Source organism: Parasteatoda tepidariorum, chromosome 2, assembly GCF_982258835.1.
Source record: "Parasteatoda tepidariorum strain Cologne lab strain chromosome 2, Ptep-v5.0, whole genome shotgun sequence".
Taxonomy (NCBI): domain Eukaryota; kingdom Metazoa; phylum Arthropoda; class Arachnida; order Araneae; family Theridiidae; genus Parasteatoda; species Parasteatoda tepidariorum.
Genome location: NC_141756.1, coordinates 62,459,373 through 62,476,787, shown reverse-complemented (window position 1 = coordinate 62,476,787; position 17,415 = coordinate 62,459,373). Strand labels below are relative to the sequence as shown.

General features: G+C 26.7%; 1 protein-coding gene across 4 annotated transcripts in view; it reads left to right on the top strand.

Moving 5' to 3' along the window:
* LOC107457469 (sorting nexin-13) overlaps nt 1–17,415 on the top strand; it is a 40,952-nt gene that overhangs the window by 258 nt on the left and 23,279 nt on the right. For 2 of the 4 annotated variants that reach the window (XM_043045160.3, XM_043045158.3), the window contains exons 2-11: nt 592–701; nt 904–997; nt 3,314–3,400; nt 3,871–3,992; nt 4,213–4,328; nt 5,395–5,502; nt 6,949–7,037; nt 7,121–7,204; nt 8,652–8,793; nt 11,007–11,122. In XM_043045160.3, the coding sequence (XP_042901094.2) occupies nt 592–701; nt 904–997; nt 3,314–3,400; nt 3,871–3,992; nt 4,213–4,328; nt 5,395–5,502; nt 6,949–7,037; nt 7,121–7,204; nt 8,652–8,793; nt 11,007–11,122 (1,068 nt within the window). The remainder of the gene's footprint in view (nt 1–591; nt 702–903; nt 998–3,313; nt 3,401–3,870; nt 3,993–4,212; nt 4,329–5,394; nt 5,503–6,948; nt 7,038–7,120; nt 7,205–8,651; nt 8,794–11,006; nt 11,123–17,415) is intronic. The other 2 variants (XM_043045162.3, XM_043045161.3) reach the window with 1 other exon arrangement.

The following is a 17,415-nucleotide window of genomic DNA, read 5'->3' as shown; positions in this document are numbered from 1 at the left end:
GCGTTTTGTTATTGTATTTCGTGTTTTTTTCTTTATTTATGGTCAATTATTTTATTTCAACATTTCTTTCTGTCGCTTTTTATATTTTTTATTATATGCCAGTTTTTATTTAATTTTATTTCTGGTTTCTCTTCACCATATTGAACTCAAAATTAATTAAATCTTTATCTGGTGTTAGTCAATAACTTGGAAAAATATACTTAAAAACCACGAGCCTATTGGTTTTTCACTTTATAATCGATCACACAACATGCATTCACTGTTATATTAATAATGCATTTTATAATGCAAATAGGGAAACATTTATTTAAACAAATTATTTTTATGCTCGAAAATATTTACTGTCTCTATTACAGTTATGAAGTTATTGTTCAAACATTTGTGTTGAAGATTTACTTATTATCTACATTTTTTAAATGTATTTGCATGAAATATATTAAATTGAATATGCACTAGGAGCGTTAAAGTTAAAAATATCCTATTTAATTTATTTATGTTTAAGTGCGTTAGCTTAAAAATTAAATTAATTTTGTGTCATATTCACATAATTATAAATGACCTACTGCATCTTTACAATAATATATTATTTAGATGATTTGGAAAAACTTTTGGCTGTGGCTCATAATCGCTCTCTTCATTGCTTCATTTGGACCAGTTTTATTGATCACTTTAATCTTCAGCATTTTAATTCTAATTTTGAGGTAAGTTAGAATCTTTAATTGTTTATTTACATGTCCACAATTTAAAAAGTTCTAGTAGTTTTTACGTGAAAGCTTTCTACATTTTTTAGTATAAAGTCAAGTTTTTTTCTCTCATTAAAAATTTCAATATGTTACCTATTCTTGAATTTTATTGTATAAAGTCTGAAGTATGTTCTAATATTTGTTGTATCTTTCTGTGTAGTATATTTCTGATTACTCATGTCTATAGCCGAAGAATATCAGTTGAAAAAAATGATTTACATAGAAGAGTTGCTTATCCTACTCCACTTTTAAAGGTAAATGAAAAATATATTTGCTAAAGAGTTTTGTTGCAATTCTTTAAGTTTGTACTATCTACTAGGTATTTTTATTTTTGATATTTCTTTTATGCTTAGAATGATTTACTTTATATGGCACGTTATATTTTTGAAATAGATTGCGTTAAAACTTGTTTCTAGTTAAATTTTCCCTATCTATGCGTTTTTATTATTTTTGATAGATTCTTATGCTTGAATTTACTAGGCATTTTTTTATTTTTGAAATTTAATGGGTTAAAACTTGTTTCTGGTTTCTAAAGCAGAAGATGCTAAAATTTTGATTGAAATAGCATTTTTATATTGGTGAGTTTTTCCTCTTTTTGATGGAATAATGCTCTTTTTCAATTTGATTAAAAGAAAAATTAAAAAAAATTTACTCTATTACGAATTTTTAAATAGGAATATTTTTTTAAGTTTTTTCTTACCCATGTAAACCTGATTTCAAATTACCCAATGTGATTTCTGTTTAAGTGATTTAAAATTACCCATCACAATTCAGATTCATACTCATTAAAATCACGTACTGTGTTTCATGTTCGTAAAATTTTAAATTTCACATTGTGAAAGATATTTGTTCTGATTTAAAATTCTATATTGTTATTCATATTCAAAAGATTTAAAAATCTCATATCTGGATTTCTATTATTCTGTTTTAAAAATCACACATCGAGATTTATATTCACGGTCATTTTAAGGTTTTTCTTACCCATGTCAACCTGATTTCAAATTACCCAGTGTGATTTCTGTTTAAGTGATTTAAAATTACCCATCACAATTCAGATTCATACACATTAAAATCACGTACTGTGTTTCATGTTCGTAAAATTTAAAATTTCACATTGTGAAAGATATTTGTTCTGATTTAAAATTCTATATTGTTATTCATATTCAAAAGATTTAAAAATCTCATATCTGGATTTCTATTATTCTGTTTTAAAAATCACACATCGAGATTTATATTCACTCGATTTAAAATCCTAAAGATCCAACTTTGATATTCATATAAATATGTATTCATGTAAATTTACACAGTTTTATATTTTAAAAAAAATCCTGCATCAATATTTTTTATGAAATAATTTATAATATTCTATGATTATATCCTTCAGCATGCTTTTTCTTGCTTTCATTTATTTTTTCAATTATTTCAAAAGTGTTTTGCACATAAAATTTTTGGATTTCTGTTTTAAACTTTTTTGGATTTTTACTGATTTCATCCCTAAATTCAATCAAAGTCCTTGTTGAACAAATAATATTTTAAGTAGAACTATTAAGGTTCACTTTTTTGCAGAACAGTTTAAGTTCAAGACCTGTTGTATGTTTAGCAATTTTTGCTTCATCATGAGGGCATTAATTAATTTATTAATGTAATCTGTTCATAAATGAGTTCTTTAAGGTTTTTTAAGTTTACATTGTAAAATTATTCATCTTATAAAAAATTGTGATTTTAAATAATGAGAATTGTTTATTTATCTTTGATGTTCCCCTCTCAACATTTCTAGTCTCGAAACAGTTGTATTTCTGTTTTAGGGTTTCTCATTTAAAAAATTCTTTGTGGTCTGAAGTTTGAGCACAAGTTTGTTATTTTCATGCTATCTTTTGTTTATTTATATTTTATCTTTTGTTTATTATTTAATTTTATTTTAAATAAAATTGTTTGACAACTGACTGTGCAGTGTATAAAACTGTTTTTGTTTTTAAGCAAATAATCAATTTGTAACAATTGATCAATTTGAAACAAATGATCAATTTTTAAACAAATAATCATCTTTGAGCTCTTACTATTAACCAATAGTTTATTACAGAGTAAATTAACATTAAAACAGTTAAATTTTTATAAATTCAAATTTGATGGCCATTTTATTAGTTATCTGGCTGTTGCTTAACTGCAAAGTATATTTTTGTTTTTAATAATAGTTTCAGAGAAATATTTGATAAACAAAAAAGATAATCATGACACCAATACCTCATTAACAAATTATAGTTAATGTTTTTAATAAGTGCAAATTTTTCTGTGCACTTTGTCAAAAATAAATAGCTTAGCATTTGTCTAATAAACTAAAATTTTTAATTTTTAGCTGATAATTTCAATATTTTTCAGGGGTGATTGTATTAAAAATAATTTAACAATATATGAAATTATTATCAAGATTTGGTCATAAATTATTCAACTTGGATGACAACTTTGGATCTTATTACAGATTTAATTATTATTGCATTTATATAACTTATTAAGTGATGTAAAGAAGCTATAAGCATGTTCATGGTATTAATTTCAATAATTGTTACTTTTAGATGCATGGGCCTGGCTCTTCAAAGAAAAGTATCAAATATGACCAAAGATTAACAGGATCCAATATGATTGATGATCCTTTACAAGAGGTTTCAGTGATTTCTTTTGTATTTAACACTTTTATACCTAATTATATTTGTCTCAGTGTTTTTAATTTTTATGTTTTAATAATAGGAAAACCTGCCTTCATGATGGGTTTAGCATTACAACTTGCTACATATGCAAATCTGTAAAAAATGCAGCATATGCATATTTGAAATTATAAAAAATCATTTTTCTTGCTGAAGACCTTTTCACCCCTTCCATAAAGCAAAATAAATTTTTATTTTACGTCCATTTTTTGCTTCATATTTCTTGAAGTGAATTGTTTGAAGGCATATGAATCTTAGTGCTCTTTTATTACAGATCTTTTTATGGAGATTCCACCAAAAAAAAAAACATTTGTTGATTAAGGAGTAAAGAAAGATTTTCTATAAGCTTTTTTTTTTAAAGTTGTATTGTACTTTTTTATAAACTATGTTTTCATTTGAAGTAATGAAGTCTCTATCTGTTACTCTAGGTTCTTAATTATGCTTTTCGAGATTATATTGCAACTTGGTATAGCCATATTTCTAAAGATGAAGATTTTCTTTTAAGTTTAAAGGATCTTGTCAGAAAAGTGATTGTGGCATTTTCTGGCCGGTATGTTTACTTAATTTGATAAAATTTTAGTAATATTAGTTAATGTTATGTTCACAACATTAACAAATTTAACTGTTGAATTACTTTGAAGTATTAATTAGTTTTGGTAGCAAATATTGAAAAATATTAAGTTTATCTCCTAAATCATGTTAGTTAAATTTATTACTTTCTTTCCCATATAAAGTTACTTTGTTTATACATCATTACTTTTAAATTTTAGGTTTAAAGATGTTGAATGGGTTAATTATTTAACAACAAAGTTAGTTGATGATTTTACATCCCATCTTCATATCTTTCGTAGAGCACATTCTCGTTTAAAAGATTTTCAGAAGAAAGGTAAGCATTTAATTTGTGTTGCTTAAATAATATTTCCTTAATTGTTTTGTTAATAAATCAGTTTAAAAATAATTGCAGTGGTAAGTTGGCAAACAATATTTTTAAATCATAATATTTTTAAGTTATGTTGTTAGGCATGTCTCATTAAATTGTAGCCACCTTGTCTGTTTTCTATTACTGGATGGACATCCCAGAAGCAGAATATTTTCAAATGTTCTGCAACAGGACTTATTAATTTATATAAATGTTCTGCAAGCATTTCCCAGCAAAAAAAAGTCAACTTTACGTTAAAATACTATATTTTCATTTATAAAAATAAATAATCATACACAGATACACTACATTATTTTTTAAACCAAGGCAAACATTCTTGATTTGTTACCTTCTCAATCACTTTTGAAGTTAAAAATTCTGTTAATGACGATGATGATGAAGTATTAATAAAATACCTATGATATGAAGGTCCAAACATTAAAATAAGGGCTGCCTTAAAAATCTTTCGCAGGGACAAGTGCCCAGATGGTGCACCACTTGCAAACATGAACCTTCGCCGGTCTGTTGTTAAAACAACTTCTTCATCTCCATCGAAAGCATTTGATCTTTTAGAAACAATTCTGTCAATCGTAGATCCCTACGATTCACAAATTGCTTCTGGAATGGGAATAGAAAATATAAAAAGTCATAAACTTTATGAAATTTGAAATCTCTGAATTTAATACTTTTACGACTTGCTTTAGAAGCTCTCTTGATAAAAATGGTTACAGAAGTATTAAAGATACAATTTGTTCTGCGACGTACGTCACACTTTTAGGCACTTTTTGCTTCTGGGCTGGACATAAATACATATATTATCTTTAATGGCTATAGTTGCACCCTTTTTGACATATTATTTGGAGCAGGAAGTGAGTTAATGTAAATATGCATATTTTAAAACACTTTCATAACATGTATGTTTATTTGTCATTGGTTTTCTTTATTTCACTTACAACATAAAATTATGGTGGCTTTATTTAGAGGGACATTTATTGAATTAAAGATGTTTTTTAATGTAGATAATATTTTTCAGATCCAACAACAAATATGAATCTACTGTCTTTGTTTTTTAAACTTGAAGGCTCCTCTGAAGATAATCTAAGTCATAGTTTAGTTTGTACTTCTAAAAAACATGAACAAGGTATGTCAAGAGTTTGTTTGTTATATTATTTTTAAGTATTCTTATGATTTGAAATAGATAATATCTATTAAAAAAGTGTGCAGTGTATGTAAATGCAGTTTTTTATTTTATTTTGTGAAATTTCTTATTTTTCTTTTTAAAATCTATATCTCCAATTAAGGTTTCAATTTAAAAATTTTGTATGACATTTTGTTGCTCTATTAAATACGAAATATGTAATGACATATTGAATATTTTTCTACTCAATATCATTTGATTGTCTTTGAATTCATTAAATTATGTTCAAAATTTTCTGTTATGAAAAAATGAAGCTGCATAAAAAGCGTATCGTGGAATAATAATTTTAAGAATTTCAAATTTGTTTAAATTTATAAAATTTTTAGTTTGAAAATTTTTATGATATTAAGCTTCAGTCTTCATTATGTTATGAATTTTATTAGATAAACTCATTGAGTTCTGCAATTAAAATTATTTATTTTATGAAATTTGTAAGTAGTGCACTGCTTATAATCAATTATAAATTAATGTAAATTCATTGAATTCTTCATTTTGAAATATACACCTGGCTTAATAATGCTGCATTTTGTTGCTTTTAATTTTAAACACTGCATTTGGAATAAAAGAATTGTTGATCAATAATCTTGACCTTTTAAATTCTTTAAACTAAAAATCTGAAATGTTTTTGCTTAATGTTCAAATCTAATTACATGCTTTCATAGTTCGATTTTTTTTATTTTATTTTCTTTCCACATTTTTGTGAAATATATATATCTTTTTTTTAATTGCTTTTGTATTTCTAATAGTTATGCAATTAATTACTTTTAATTATTTTCATTTAATTTGATTTTCTACTCAAAAATTAAATTTAAAAAATTGATGTGTTAAATATATAGTTTCAACTTTAAAATAAGAAATGTGTTTTATCAGACATGTTTTATTGAAAGTTTAATTTAAAATTAATCCGTTTTAGAAAATGCTTAATTTTTGAACCTTCAAAAGTAAGTTAATAAAGCATTTTTTTTTTTTAAAAAAATAAATAAACGGAAAAAAATGCTTATTATTGAAAGGTTCATGAAAAAAAAAAAAAAAGACAGCCAGAGGAATAAATAATAGATTTTTCAAAAAAAAAAAAAAAAAAGAAAGAAAGAGAGAGGGAGTAAAATTAACATGTAATATTAAAGACATTAAAATATTAGCACACATTGATATATAAAGAAATATATTTTTACAATGAATATTTTTGTTTATTCTCAAGTTATGAAGTGTTTTTGTGTTTTATGTCAATACTTTGGTATATTCTGTTTCTTAAGGCTATAAATCAGCATTAATAGAATTGATTTTTCTTTCTTTTAAAGTCAAATGAAAATAATTTTATTGCTTTTAAGCAAAGAATGTTATTAGAAATAGTTTATTTTGACTATAGTTGATTTTATATCATTCTTTTAGAATATTTGGAGGAATTATGTGAAGTCATTATGTACATTATTTTACCATTTGAAGATTTCCAAAATTTAGTTTCTAGGCTTATCTTAAGGGTAATTATAGAAACTTTATTCCTTTTTTTAAATTTTGTTTTAGTTTCTAAATTCTTAGCTTTAAAAATTGTTTTATTTTTCAGGAAATTATTGTCAATGCAGCAGTTTTACCTATTATTGATCTCGTATCTGACCCAGATTATATTAATCAAATTATTGTTTGGATGGTGTGTATAATGTTTTTATGAATAATATTTTCATTGGTAATATTTTTATTATCATGTTTTGAATATCTAAGTTTTACAGAAGTTAAGTGAAATGGTTTATCTCATTTTTTGTTAATAAATAACTTTTTTTAGTACTACATAATTGTAAGCTGGCTGAAGGCAAGGTATTCTTTCAAGCCCTCAAAGTTGAATAGTATTATCTATCATATTAAATAATTTAATTTTGAAATTGAATTGAATTTAATTTAATTTAGAAATTGAAAACATGTCAATAATAAAAATATTAAAATAATTGTGGTAATAATTAAAATGACAAAGGTTTATTAATTTTTATGATGAATGGATAGAATTACTTTTTTTTGTTTAGGTGCTAATTTTTTTATTAGGAAATACTTGATTTGCTTGGTAGTGGCAATCATATTCTTTATTGACTTAATTTTTATTTTATTGACTTTATTTGTAACTCCCATTGATGAGGATGATACTTATTAAAGGGGTTTGTATCCATTTTTGATGCTTTATATGTTTTTTAATTTAATCTAGTTTTATTGTGTAGAATTTTTTTTAAAAATAGTATAACTGATGAAATTTCTTATGGTTTTAAGAGGTTAGTCATTCTTTTTGGAATTACTATTTTGGGTACATTAATTAATATGCAGCAATTCTGATAAAGTGTTTCGCTGAATTTTTTGTTGTTATAAATATAGAAATTGACAAATATCATCGATGTTGATACCCAACTCATGAAAGTGCTGTGTGCATGGAAAGTGCTGTGTGCATCAAAATGTATCAAAATTATCATTAATTGTGATACATTTTGATTACTAATTGTTTGGAAATTATGTTAAAGCATTTATTTATTTTTTTGTCATCACTACTCAAATATTTCTACAATAACTAAATATTTTTGAAGTTTGTGCTTGACTTGCATGGATCCCATCATGAATTTATATGTAATTACTCTTACCCCCCCTCCCCCGCTCTTTTTCCGCAACTATGCTCTTGGTTAAAATTGTCTACATAATTTTAGTTGATACCCAACTCAATCATAACCAATCATATCTTTCAATTCTCAACCACATTTGTTCGATTTTGCATCGATTTGATATAGTTTTCGGTCACCATTCCATAGTTATCGCTACGAATTTCCACATGATTTTATGTGTCCTATATTTTTTACAGGCTATTATTAAAAAATGCCAAAAGAGAGATTTAAAGAAAACATAGCAATGCAAAGATATGAGAGAAATAAAAAGAAATATAATAATTAAAACTCGTTTCTCAGGTTGATTTTTTGATTGATTAAAATGTAACAAATATAACATTTAAAGGCTGAAAACTTATGAGAAACATGGCAAAAAAATTTTGTGCTGCTGAGTCCTGTACATGAAAATATTTTATATATATTTAAAATCTAGTATGAGAAGCTCAAAAAATTTATTTTTAGTGCAAAGAAACAACTTTTACCACTGATGGATTTCTACTTGTTATTAGATGTACTGATAACATTGCAGAATTGCAAGCAGTTCAAGAAATGGTGAACCATGAAATAGCTGTTTTAAGATCCAGAGACTCTGGTGGAAATGATGGTAAAATCTTATTTATCATAATTGGACTGATTTTTTATTGTGCTTTACTTGGCTTATTGTTATTATGTTTTATTGGCTTATTCAAATATTCAAAAGAATTCATACAATTTATTTTACTGGTGACAGAAAATCTGAAACTCTTGTTGTTGTTGCTCATTCTTGTTTTTCTTAGAAGTGTCAGCTTTAAACCACTGAGTATTGCAAACTGTTTGCTGTTTCTCTACTCCCACATTATTTCTTCTGTGTTCAACACCTTAGTTTACATAGCATTTAATATTTGTTCTTATCTTGAGCTGAACTATGAAATTAATTACATTAAAGCTATTGCCTAAGATAGCATTTTTTATTTTTAATTTCTAAATAGACTTTTTTACTAATTAAAAAGAAAAAAACTGTAGGAAAGCTTTTTAATCCACATTTTACAATAGTTTAAAAATCGAGATTTGCTGCAAAACCAGGTTAGCTTTAAAGTTGGCTATCTGATTAATGGTGTTTTTGGTCTGGTTTCCAATATAGGCTTATAACAGTTGATAAATTGTGACTAAATGCTTAGCGTTCCTGTGTTTTAGCTTGTGACTGTGCACATAAGTTTCTAATTGAGTTTCATGTTTTTCTCTACTATTAGTTTCATGTTTTTCTCTACTACTGTAGAAGCAGTGTCTCCTAATAAATCAAAATAAAAAGGAAAAGTGATATGGTATGTCATGGTGAAAAAAAAAGCCAAAATTCTTTTCTGAGTATGTGAGATATGAATTGGAAAGTTGACTAAAGATTAAGAAAATTATAATGAACCGCAAGCTTGTGGCAATTTCTCTGGGTATTGCAACTAAAATTATCAAAACTTAATGATATAAGATTTCAGGTTGAATTGGGATACTGCCATGGGTTAATATTTTCAAAAACTTCTTTGCAAGGACTTCAAAAGACAAAGAAAGAAACAATGAGGTTGAAGTCTTAGAATAAGGCGACTTTTAGGATAAACCATTATCTTCACAAGAATATATATGGTTTTTAATTTTTTTTTAAAGTCATAAAAATTCAATAATTTTTAAATCTCATATATCAATATTTTTTGTCAGGTGATTTTCAAGTCAGTTTTAAATGTGTATTGTGATTTCATTAGTAGTTTTTAATTTTTAATTTTTTATCTTGAAGTTCTGATCAATATATGTGTGAATAATATCGTTCAATTTTAATAAGATTTCAGTTTTTATTAAATTAAATTTAATTTAAATAAACATTTGTCTATTTGCAGTCTTAAAAGCTCATATTTGAGCATTAAATTTAGCCAAATTTAAGTTTTGGCTATAAGCAAAAAGAGCTAACTCCAGGAAAAAAACAACTTTTTAACTCCCATCTTTCACATGCCTCTACCACCTAATATGGTGTTTTAAAACACACTGTCCTAATCCCTCAAAAACCTGAGTTTTTTTACCTATTTCAGAATGTATTTTTTAGAAATGATCTGTTATACAACTAAAAACAATTTTTTCCTATTATTAATTTTAAGTTGATTTGTTTCTATATTTGTCAGTCTTAATTTAAATTGCTTGTGTGACTTTACTTTACCTATTAACAAAACATGCACAATCACTCTAACAGTTCTAAATGAACAAAACAATTACAAAATTAAAGTAAAGAAAATAATAAAACAAAATTTTTAAAAACTATGTTCTTCAAATGAACTAGAAAGAAGATTGTAATTTTGTTTTAGTTTAACAGAAATTGAAAATGTAGGTTACATAAAGAGCAATTTTGTTGGTAATAAAAGTTTAGTATAAAAGTAATATGCTGTATGATTTCACTTTAAATCTGACAAAAACTGAATTGTTTTCTCTTTTCTAGTTCCAATCAAAAACATAGTTTTTTTAAAATCAATTTTGTTTTATTATATAATATATGAACACTTAATAGTAATACATTTTCATCTGCAAGTTCTGTTTTTTATTTTGCATTTCACTTAAAATTTGCATTTTGAAGATTTAAACTATCTATGTTAAAAATTTGTTCGTTTGCTTAAATTCTATCTGTTAGAAAATTTTAAATTTAAAAATGTCTGTCTATAAATATTTTTTTGGAAATGCTGAAAATATTTAATTTTCTTATACCTAAGTATATTATTAAACATTACTATTTGTTATCTTTTTATTGTTTGCTTATTTAGGAATTTTGTGAAAAAAATTTAAACTAAAATTTTGGTATGGACATTTTAGATACTGAAATAAAGCAACAGTTGAGTAGTTTGTCTTATGTTCGTAAAGTTGTCGAAACACAAATGCGAAGACTCAGTGATGGGAGTGTCGATACTGATTCAACTGGAATGCCTACAGTAAGAAATTAATATATTTGCGAGTTACTATGTTATCTTTAAGCTAGTAAGTCAATCATTTGCTTTCTTGTCCTTCATTAAATTTTATATTTTCTTTTTTATACTATACCATATTACAGAATTACCTATACTTGAGAAACAAAAAGTGCTTGTTTCATGGGCTCCATCCCTAAATCCAAATTCATAGTTAACACCAAAACTAAACATAAAAACTCACAAAAAATGCTTTTACAGGGTGGCCACTCACTCTGAAAACCGGGAATTCTCAGGGAATTTTGAAATACCACTGGAAAACCGGGAATTCTCAGGGAATTTCACGTCAATTCTGGAAAATAATTTTGTCGCGCGTCGCCGCTCTTTTCTTCCCATTCCGTTATGTTTAGTTTTTCGGAGCGAGACACATCTGCTTCATCGCGATCAAGCATCACGTGATTATCCTTCAATGAACGCTTCGTGTCCCCGCGAAAAAGCGGAAATTCGCCTTTTTTTCTCCCAATTTTGAAAATTTCCGACCATGTTCCAAAAACTAAAATTTTTGGGAAGTCCTATTCGAGAAACCCAAGCCGCCCGAACGATAGTCGGATTACTGCGACTTCCGCTATAGAGTGAAAAGGAGTCTAAGCGTTTCGTTTCTACCGCCGATATTTGATTTTTTTGTTTGACTGATTTTCGGAATTTTAAATATTAGGAACTGCACCGGAATCTGCGAAAATCGCGATTTTTAATCAGACGATTTTAATATCAATCATCGATTTTCGTATTTAACTGATTTAAAACTTACGCGTTGCAATTTTTTGACGCGATTTAAAAATCGTACTAGCAATTCCTATTCACTCAATTTAAAAATCAATATCGCGATTTGTATTTAAGCGTTTTAAAAACCCAATATTGCGATTTGTATTCTTGTGAGTTTAAAATCCAACGTTGCGATTCGTATTCACGCATTTTTAAATCCAATTTTACGATTCGTTATTACGCAGTTGTAATATCAGATATCGTTTTTCGTATTTGTACGCTATTTAAAAATTACTCACTGCGATTCGTATTCACGTGATCTAAAAATTATGCATCGTGATTCTTATTTACGCGATTTAAAAATTCAATATCGCAATTTGTATTTTCGTGTTTTTAAAATCCAACAGCTCGATTCATATTTACGGGATTTTAAAATCCAAAATCGCGATTCATAATCACGCGCTTTTAAAATCCAATATCGTGATTCATATTCACGCGATTTTAAAATCCAAAATCGCGATTCATATTCACGCGATTTTAAAATCCAATATCGTGATTTGTTTTTTCGTGTTTTTAAAATCCAGAATCGTGATTCATATTCACGCGATTTTAAAATCCAAAATCGCGATTCATATTCACGCGATTTTAAAATCTAATATCGTGATTTCTATTCACGCTATTTTAAAATATAATATCGTGATTTCTATTCACGCGATTTTAAAATCCAATATCGTGATTTGTTTTTTCGTGTTTTTAAAATCCAAAATCGTGATTCATATTAACGCGATTTTAAAATCCAAAATCGCAATTCATATTCACGCGATTTTAAAATCTAATATCGTGATTTCTATTCACGCGATTTTAAAATCCAATATCGTGATTTGTATCTTCGTGTTTTTAAAATCTAATATCGTGACTTCTATTTTCGTGTTTTTAAAATCCAACAGCACGATTCCTATTTACGCGATTTTAAAATCCAAAATCGCGATTCATATTCACGCGATTTTCAAATCCAACAGCACGATTCATATTCACGCGATTTTCAAATCGAGAATCGCGATTCATATTCACGCGATTTTGAAATCCGAAATCGCGATTCATATTCACGCGATTTTGAAATCCAAAATCGCGATTCATATTCATGCGATTTTAAAATCCAATATCAAGATTCTTGAAAGAAGTAGAAGTGAGTTTTCTCTTGAATTAGTTACTGTAAAGATGTGATATATTTTTCATTAGTAAGCAGGGTTGGAGTTTTTGCCGGCAAAAAGGGGTTTTTGCCAGGACAGTGGCAAAAACCTGGTAAAAACCGGCAAAAACTGGTAAAAACCGGCAAAAACCAAATTATCTAAATTGCTGATTAAATATTATTACAAAATAATTGAAACAAATTTAAATCAATCATAAGGAATAATAATTTTGAAACATTACATGAAAAAATTATTTTTAACATATTAATAATTAATATAAGGGTAATAATTTTTAAAAGATTGAAAGTTTTTGATCTCCTTTCATTTTAGAATCCTAAAATATGTTTTTTTACAAATAAATATTATTATTTGTATAATATTATTATTTATTATAAAAAATTATTATTTGTACAATAATTAACTACACATGTTGATAAGATATTTTATGCTTTAAATTATAGTTATATTAATTTAAAATAAGTTCATTTCACTGGAAAAAAGAGAATAATCACAAATTTTCCAATCAATAATGTTTTAAACTACTAAATGATATATTATTACATTATCATTTAATTATGGAATAATAATTTTGTTAATTTTTTTGTAACTATTTATATTTATAAAATATATTTCAATTTTAGGAATAATTTTGTATCAAAAATGTGTTTTTGTCCTCTCATCTTGGAAAATATAGGTTTTTGCCACTTTTTGCCAATTTGCTTGGCAAAAACCTGTTTTTGCCAGGACGGTTTTTACCGGTATTTACCATGGTTTTTTCCACCTGCGGCAAAATCTTGCCAACCCTGTTAGTAAGTAATTTAATAGTCGTGCCTTCCTATAATTGCTTAATTTTTTTTAATATATTAGTGGTCAAAATTTTAAAATTATATTTAAGAAAAATTTAAAGTTAACTGTCTAAATGCTTCTGCCACTTTAAATATTGAATAAAAATCTCCCAGCATAGTTAAGAGTTACTAAAAACTTATAAATCTCAGTATCATATAGAGCACTCTCCCCCCCTCCTCCCAGTGACCTGCGTTGTAAAAGTTCAGCTTGTTTTTATTTTTGTCCACTTTCATGCCTGATTATGGCGAGCAATTTCAAAAAACCTATTTAGTTATGGGCTTTGATGAAAGTCTAAATAAAATCGCTCAGAAACAACAAATGGGCGTTAGTGTTTGACTTTGGAATAAAGATACAAATAGTCCAGACACGATATTTGACATCAGTATTTCTTCGTCATTCAACAGCAATGGATTTGTTGGATAATTTCAAAGAAGCTCTTACCCAATTTTCCATCAATAAAAATAAAATAATTCAAATATTTATGGATGGACCTAATGTCAACCATAAATTTCTTAATGATCTTAAAAAAGAACCTGAAGAAATGCCGCAAGATCCTGTGCTGTTAGATATAGGTAGCTGTGGACTGCATACAATCCATTGTGGGTTTAAACATGCAATAAAGTCTACAGAGTGGAATGTAGTGAACTTTTTATGGGCGCTATACTACATTTTTAAAGATGTACCATCACATAGAGCTGATTTCATATATTTCACAGGATGTGAAAAATTTCCAAAGAAATTTTGTGCAATCCGATGGGTTCAAAATGTAGAAGTTGCTGAGAGGGCATTAGAAATGTTGCATCATATTTTCGAATTTGTAAAAGCAGCAATGAAAGAGAAAAAATCTTTGTTGGCTCAAAACATTTCAGTGTACTCTCGGAGTGTATCAAATACAGTTTCTTTGCTGCAAAATTGGCATTTTTTCAGTCATTAGCTGCTTTTATTGAAACATTTCTCACAGAATTTTAGAGTGATGCTCTATTAGCTCCTTTACTTTTCTCTAATTTAACATAAATTTTAAGATCTCTTCTTGATAAATTTGTAAAACCCGATATTTTAGTGGAGAACTCTTCAAAATTAGGAAAAATAGATTTGTCATTGGCAGATAATCTGCTTCCAATCAACGAAGTTGCTCTTAGTTTTGCAGTTGCGGATGAAATAAGGAAAATAAAAGATTCTTCACCTTCTGAAGAATTTTCCTTTAGGAAAGAATGTGCAATTGCTTATAGAAAATTCTGTGAAAAGATTTTAGAAAGATCACCTTTTAAATTCTAGTTAACAAGGGGGCTATCTTGTCTTGATCCTGGTGTAATTTTAAATATAGCAATTATTGAAAAAAGGCTTTCATCTTGCCTTTCAATGTTGGTATCTAGCAATTGGATATCAGGTATCAAGGCTGACAGTGTGAAAGATAGTTACAAAACGTTCATTCGGAATCCTCTAGTTAAGAAAGAAATGGAGCAATTTGAGAAGAGGGAAGAACGACTGGATAATGTTTTCTTCTCTCTATTTGAAGTTTGCAATGCACCAAAAAATTTACGTTCCTTTGTTAAGTTTCTCCTCATATTGTCACACGGAAGTGCTTTTATAGAAAGGGGCTTTTCTATTAATTCAGATTGTTTAATAGAAAATCAACATGAAGTTAGTTTAGTTGCTCTAAAGCAAATTCATGATAGCGTTATGGATGCTGGTGATGTTGACAATATAACTGTGACGAAATCCATGATAAACTACGGAAAACAGTCTCACACACGTTATATCTAAGTGTTAGAAAAAAGGAAGGAGGCAACGGAAGAAAAAAAGAAAGTTATGTTGAAAAGAGGCAAAATGAAAAATTAAAAAAAGAATTGCATGCTAAAAAACAAAAATTAACGGCTGATTTTTATTTAGAAACTTCTTTAATTGATGAACAATTAAAAGCTATAAGAAATTAATTTTTAAAAGCTTTCAATTATTCACTTGTTGAGCTATTTATACTGTAGAATTTGATTAATTCCACTTTTTAAAACATCTCAAACTTAAGTGTCAAAGAATATATTAATATATATATTGGTATATTTTTTATATTTATATTTAAAATAAGTTTCCCAGATAATATAAATGAACAACATTATATGACTAAATATTTTTGGCTTTTCATTTATTGATAATTTATTTCACAAGTAATTTAGATCTCAATTCTAAATTTTTAGTTTGATGGAGTTGATCAATTTGTGTAATAATCTATTTATATAACAACTTTTTATTTTATACAAAATAAAGTTTCTAAAATTCCTTGAAATGTAGATTTTTATTTTTATAATTTTTATAAACTATTATTAATTTTTAAGTTTATTTTTATGGTTGAGTATACAGCAGTTATTTTTTTATATGTAAATTTTATGGCTGCTATTTCAATAATCTGTATTTTTAGCAGAAATATGTGTATTAATATATATTTTTTGTGCTAGAAATGCCTAACTTTTTACACCTGTTTTATTAGAGAACATTTACACTTTTTTCCTCGTTTTAATGTGTCACCAGATCTTGTAAATGTGTATCCACATTTGTAAAAGAAATTCATACAACACATTTTAAATGCAACACAGCTGTATATATATATTATTTACTGTATATTGTTGTATAGCTAATAAATTTATGAAGTCTCGCTAATGTTGCGTTGTGGTATCTGGAATTTTAGAAATTTACTCTGGAAAGTCTGGAAAACTCAGGGAATTTTTTTTGGTCTGGAGAGTGGCCACCCTGTTTTATATTCTTTATTTTAATCTTATTTTTTAATTTCAACTTTTTCTATTAGGGATAAAAATTTTTTTATCAAGGTTTTAAGTGGCTGAATGAAAGACAGTTTTTACAAATTGTTATTTCCAGAAAAGAGTGCTTTTTACATGTGATTGAAACTGGATATGCTTCTATAACTGTACTCATTTCTGATGATATTCATGCCTTCTAAAAATTTACTTATTTTCTGGAAACGAGAAAATTTTCAGTCTGGCTGGCATTTCACATTTCTTTGAAAGTCACAATTGCTGTTAATAATTTCGAAAAAATCTTCCATTGTTTCGAAATGACACCAAAACATATTTCAGAATAATTAAGTTCTAAAATACCTTTAATAGTTTTAAACAATCAATCATGTACAATGCTTTTTCTTTATAATTTTTCATTATTTCTGATATTATTTCATGCTTTTCAAACTAATTCTCTTGCCTGTTAAATCCAAAAAAAGTGGAAAAAATTATTTTCTGAAAGAGTATGTTCTGCATTTATAATGTATCAAATGTAGCAGTCTATTTCACTCTTAAAATCAGGAATCTCATTAAATGTAGGCTTGTTATAAATACGTTCTAGTGTATAAAAATTCTTATTTGTTTTCGTGCTATTTTCTTTAACAATCAATTTAGGAAACAACTCGGGAAAAGTATCTACAGGGTATCCGCGCACCTGAAAAGTCATGAAAAATCATGGAAAGTCATGAATTTCAGTATTGAACAAAATTTGTCATGAAATGTAATGATTTTTGCT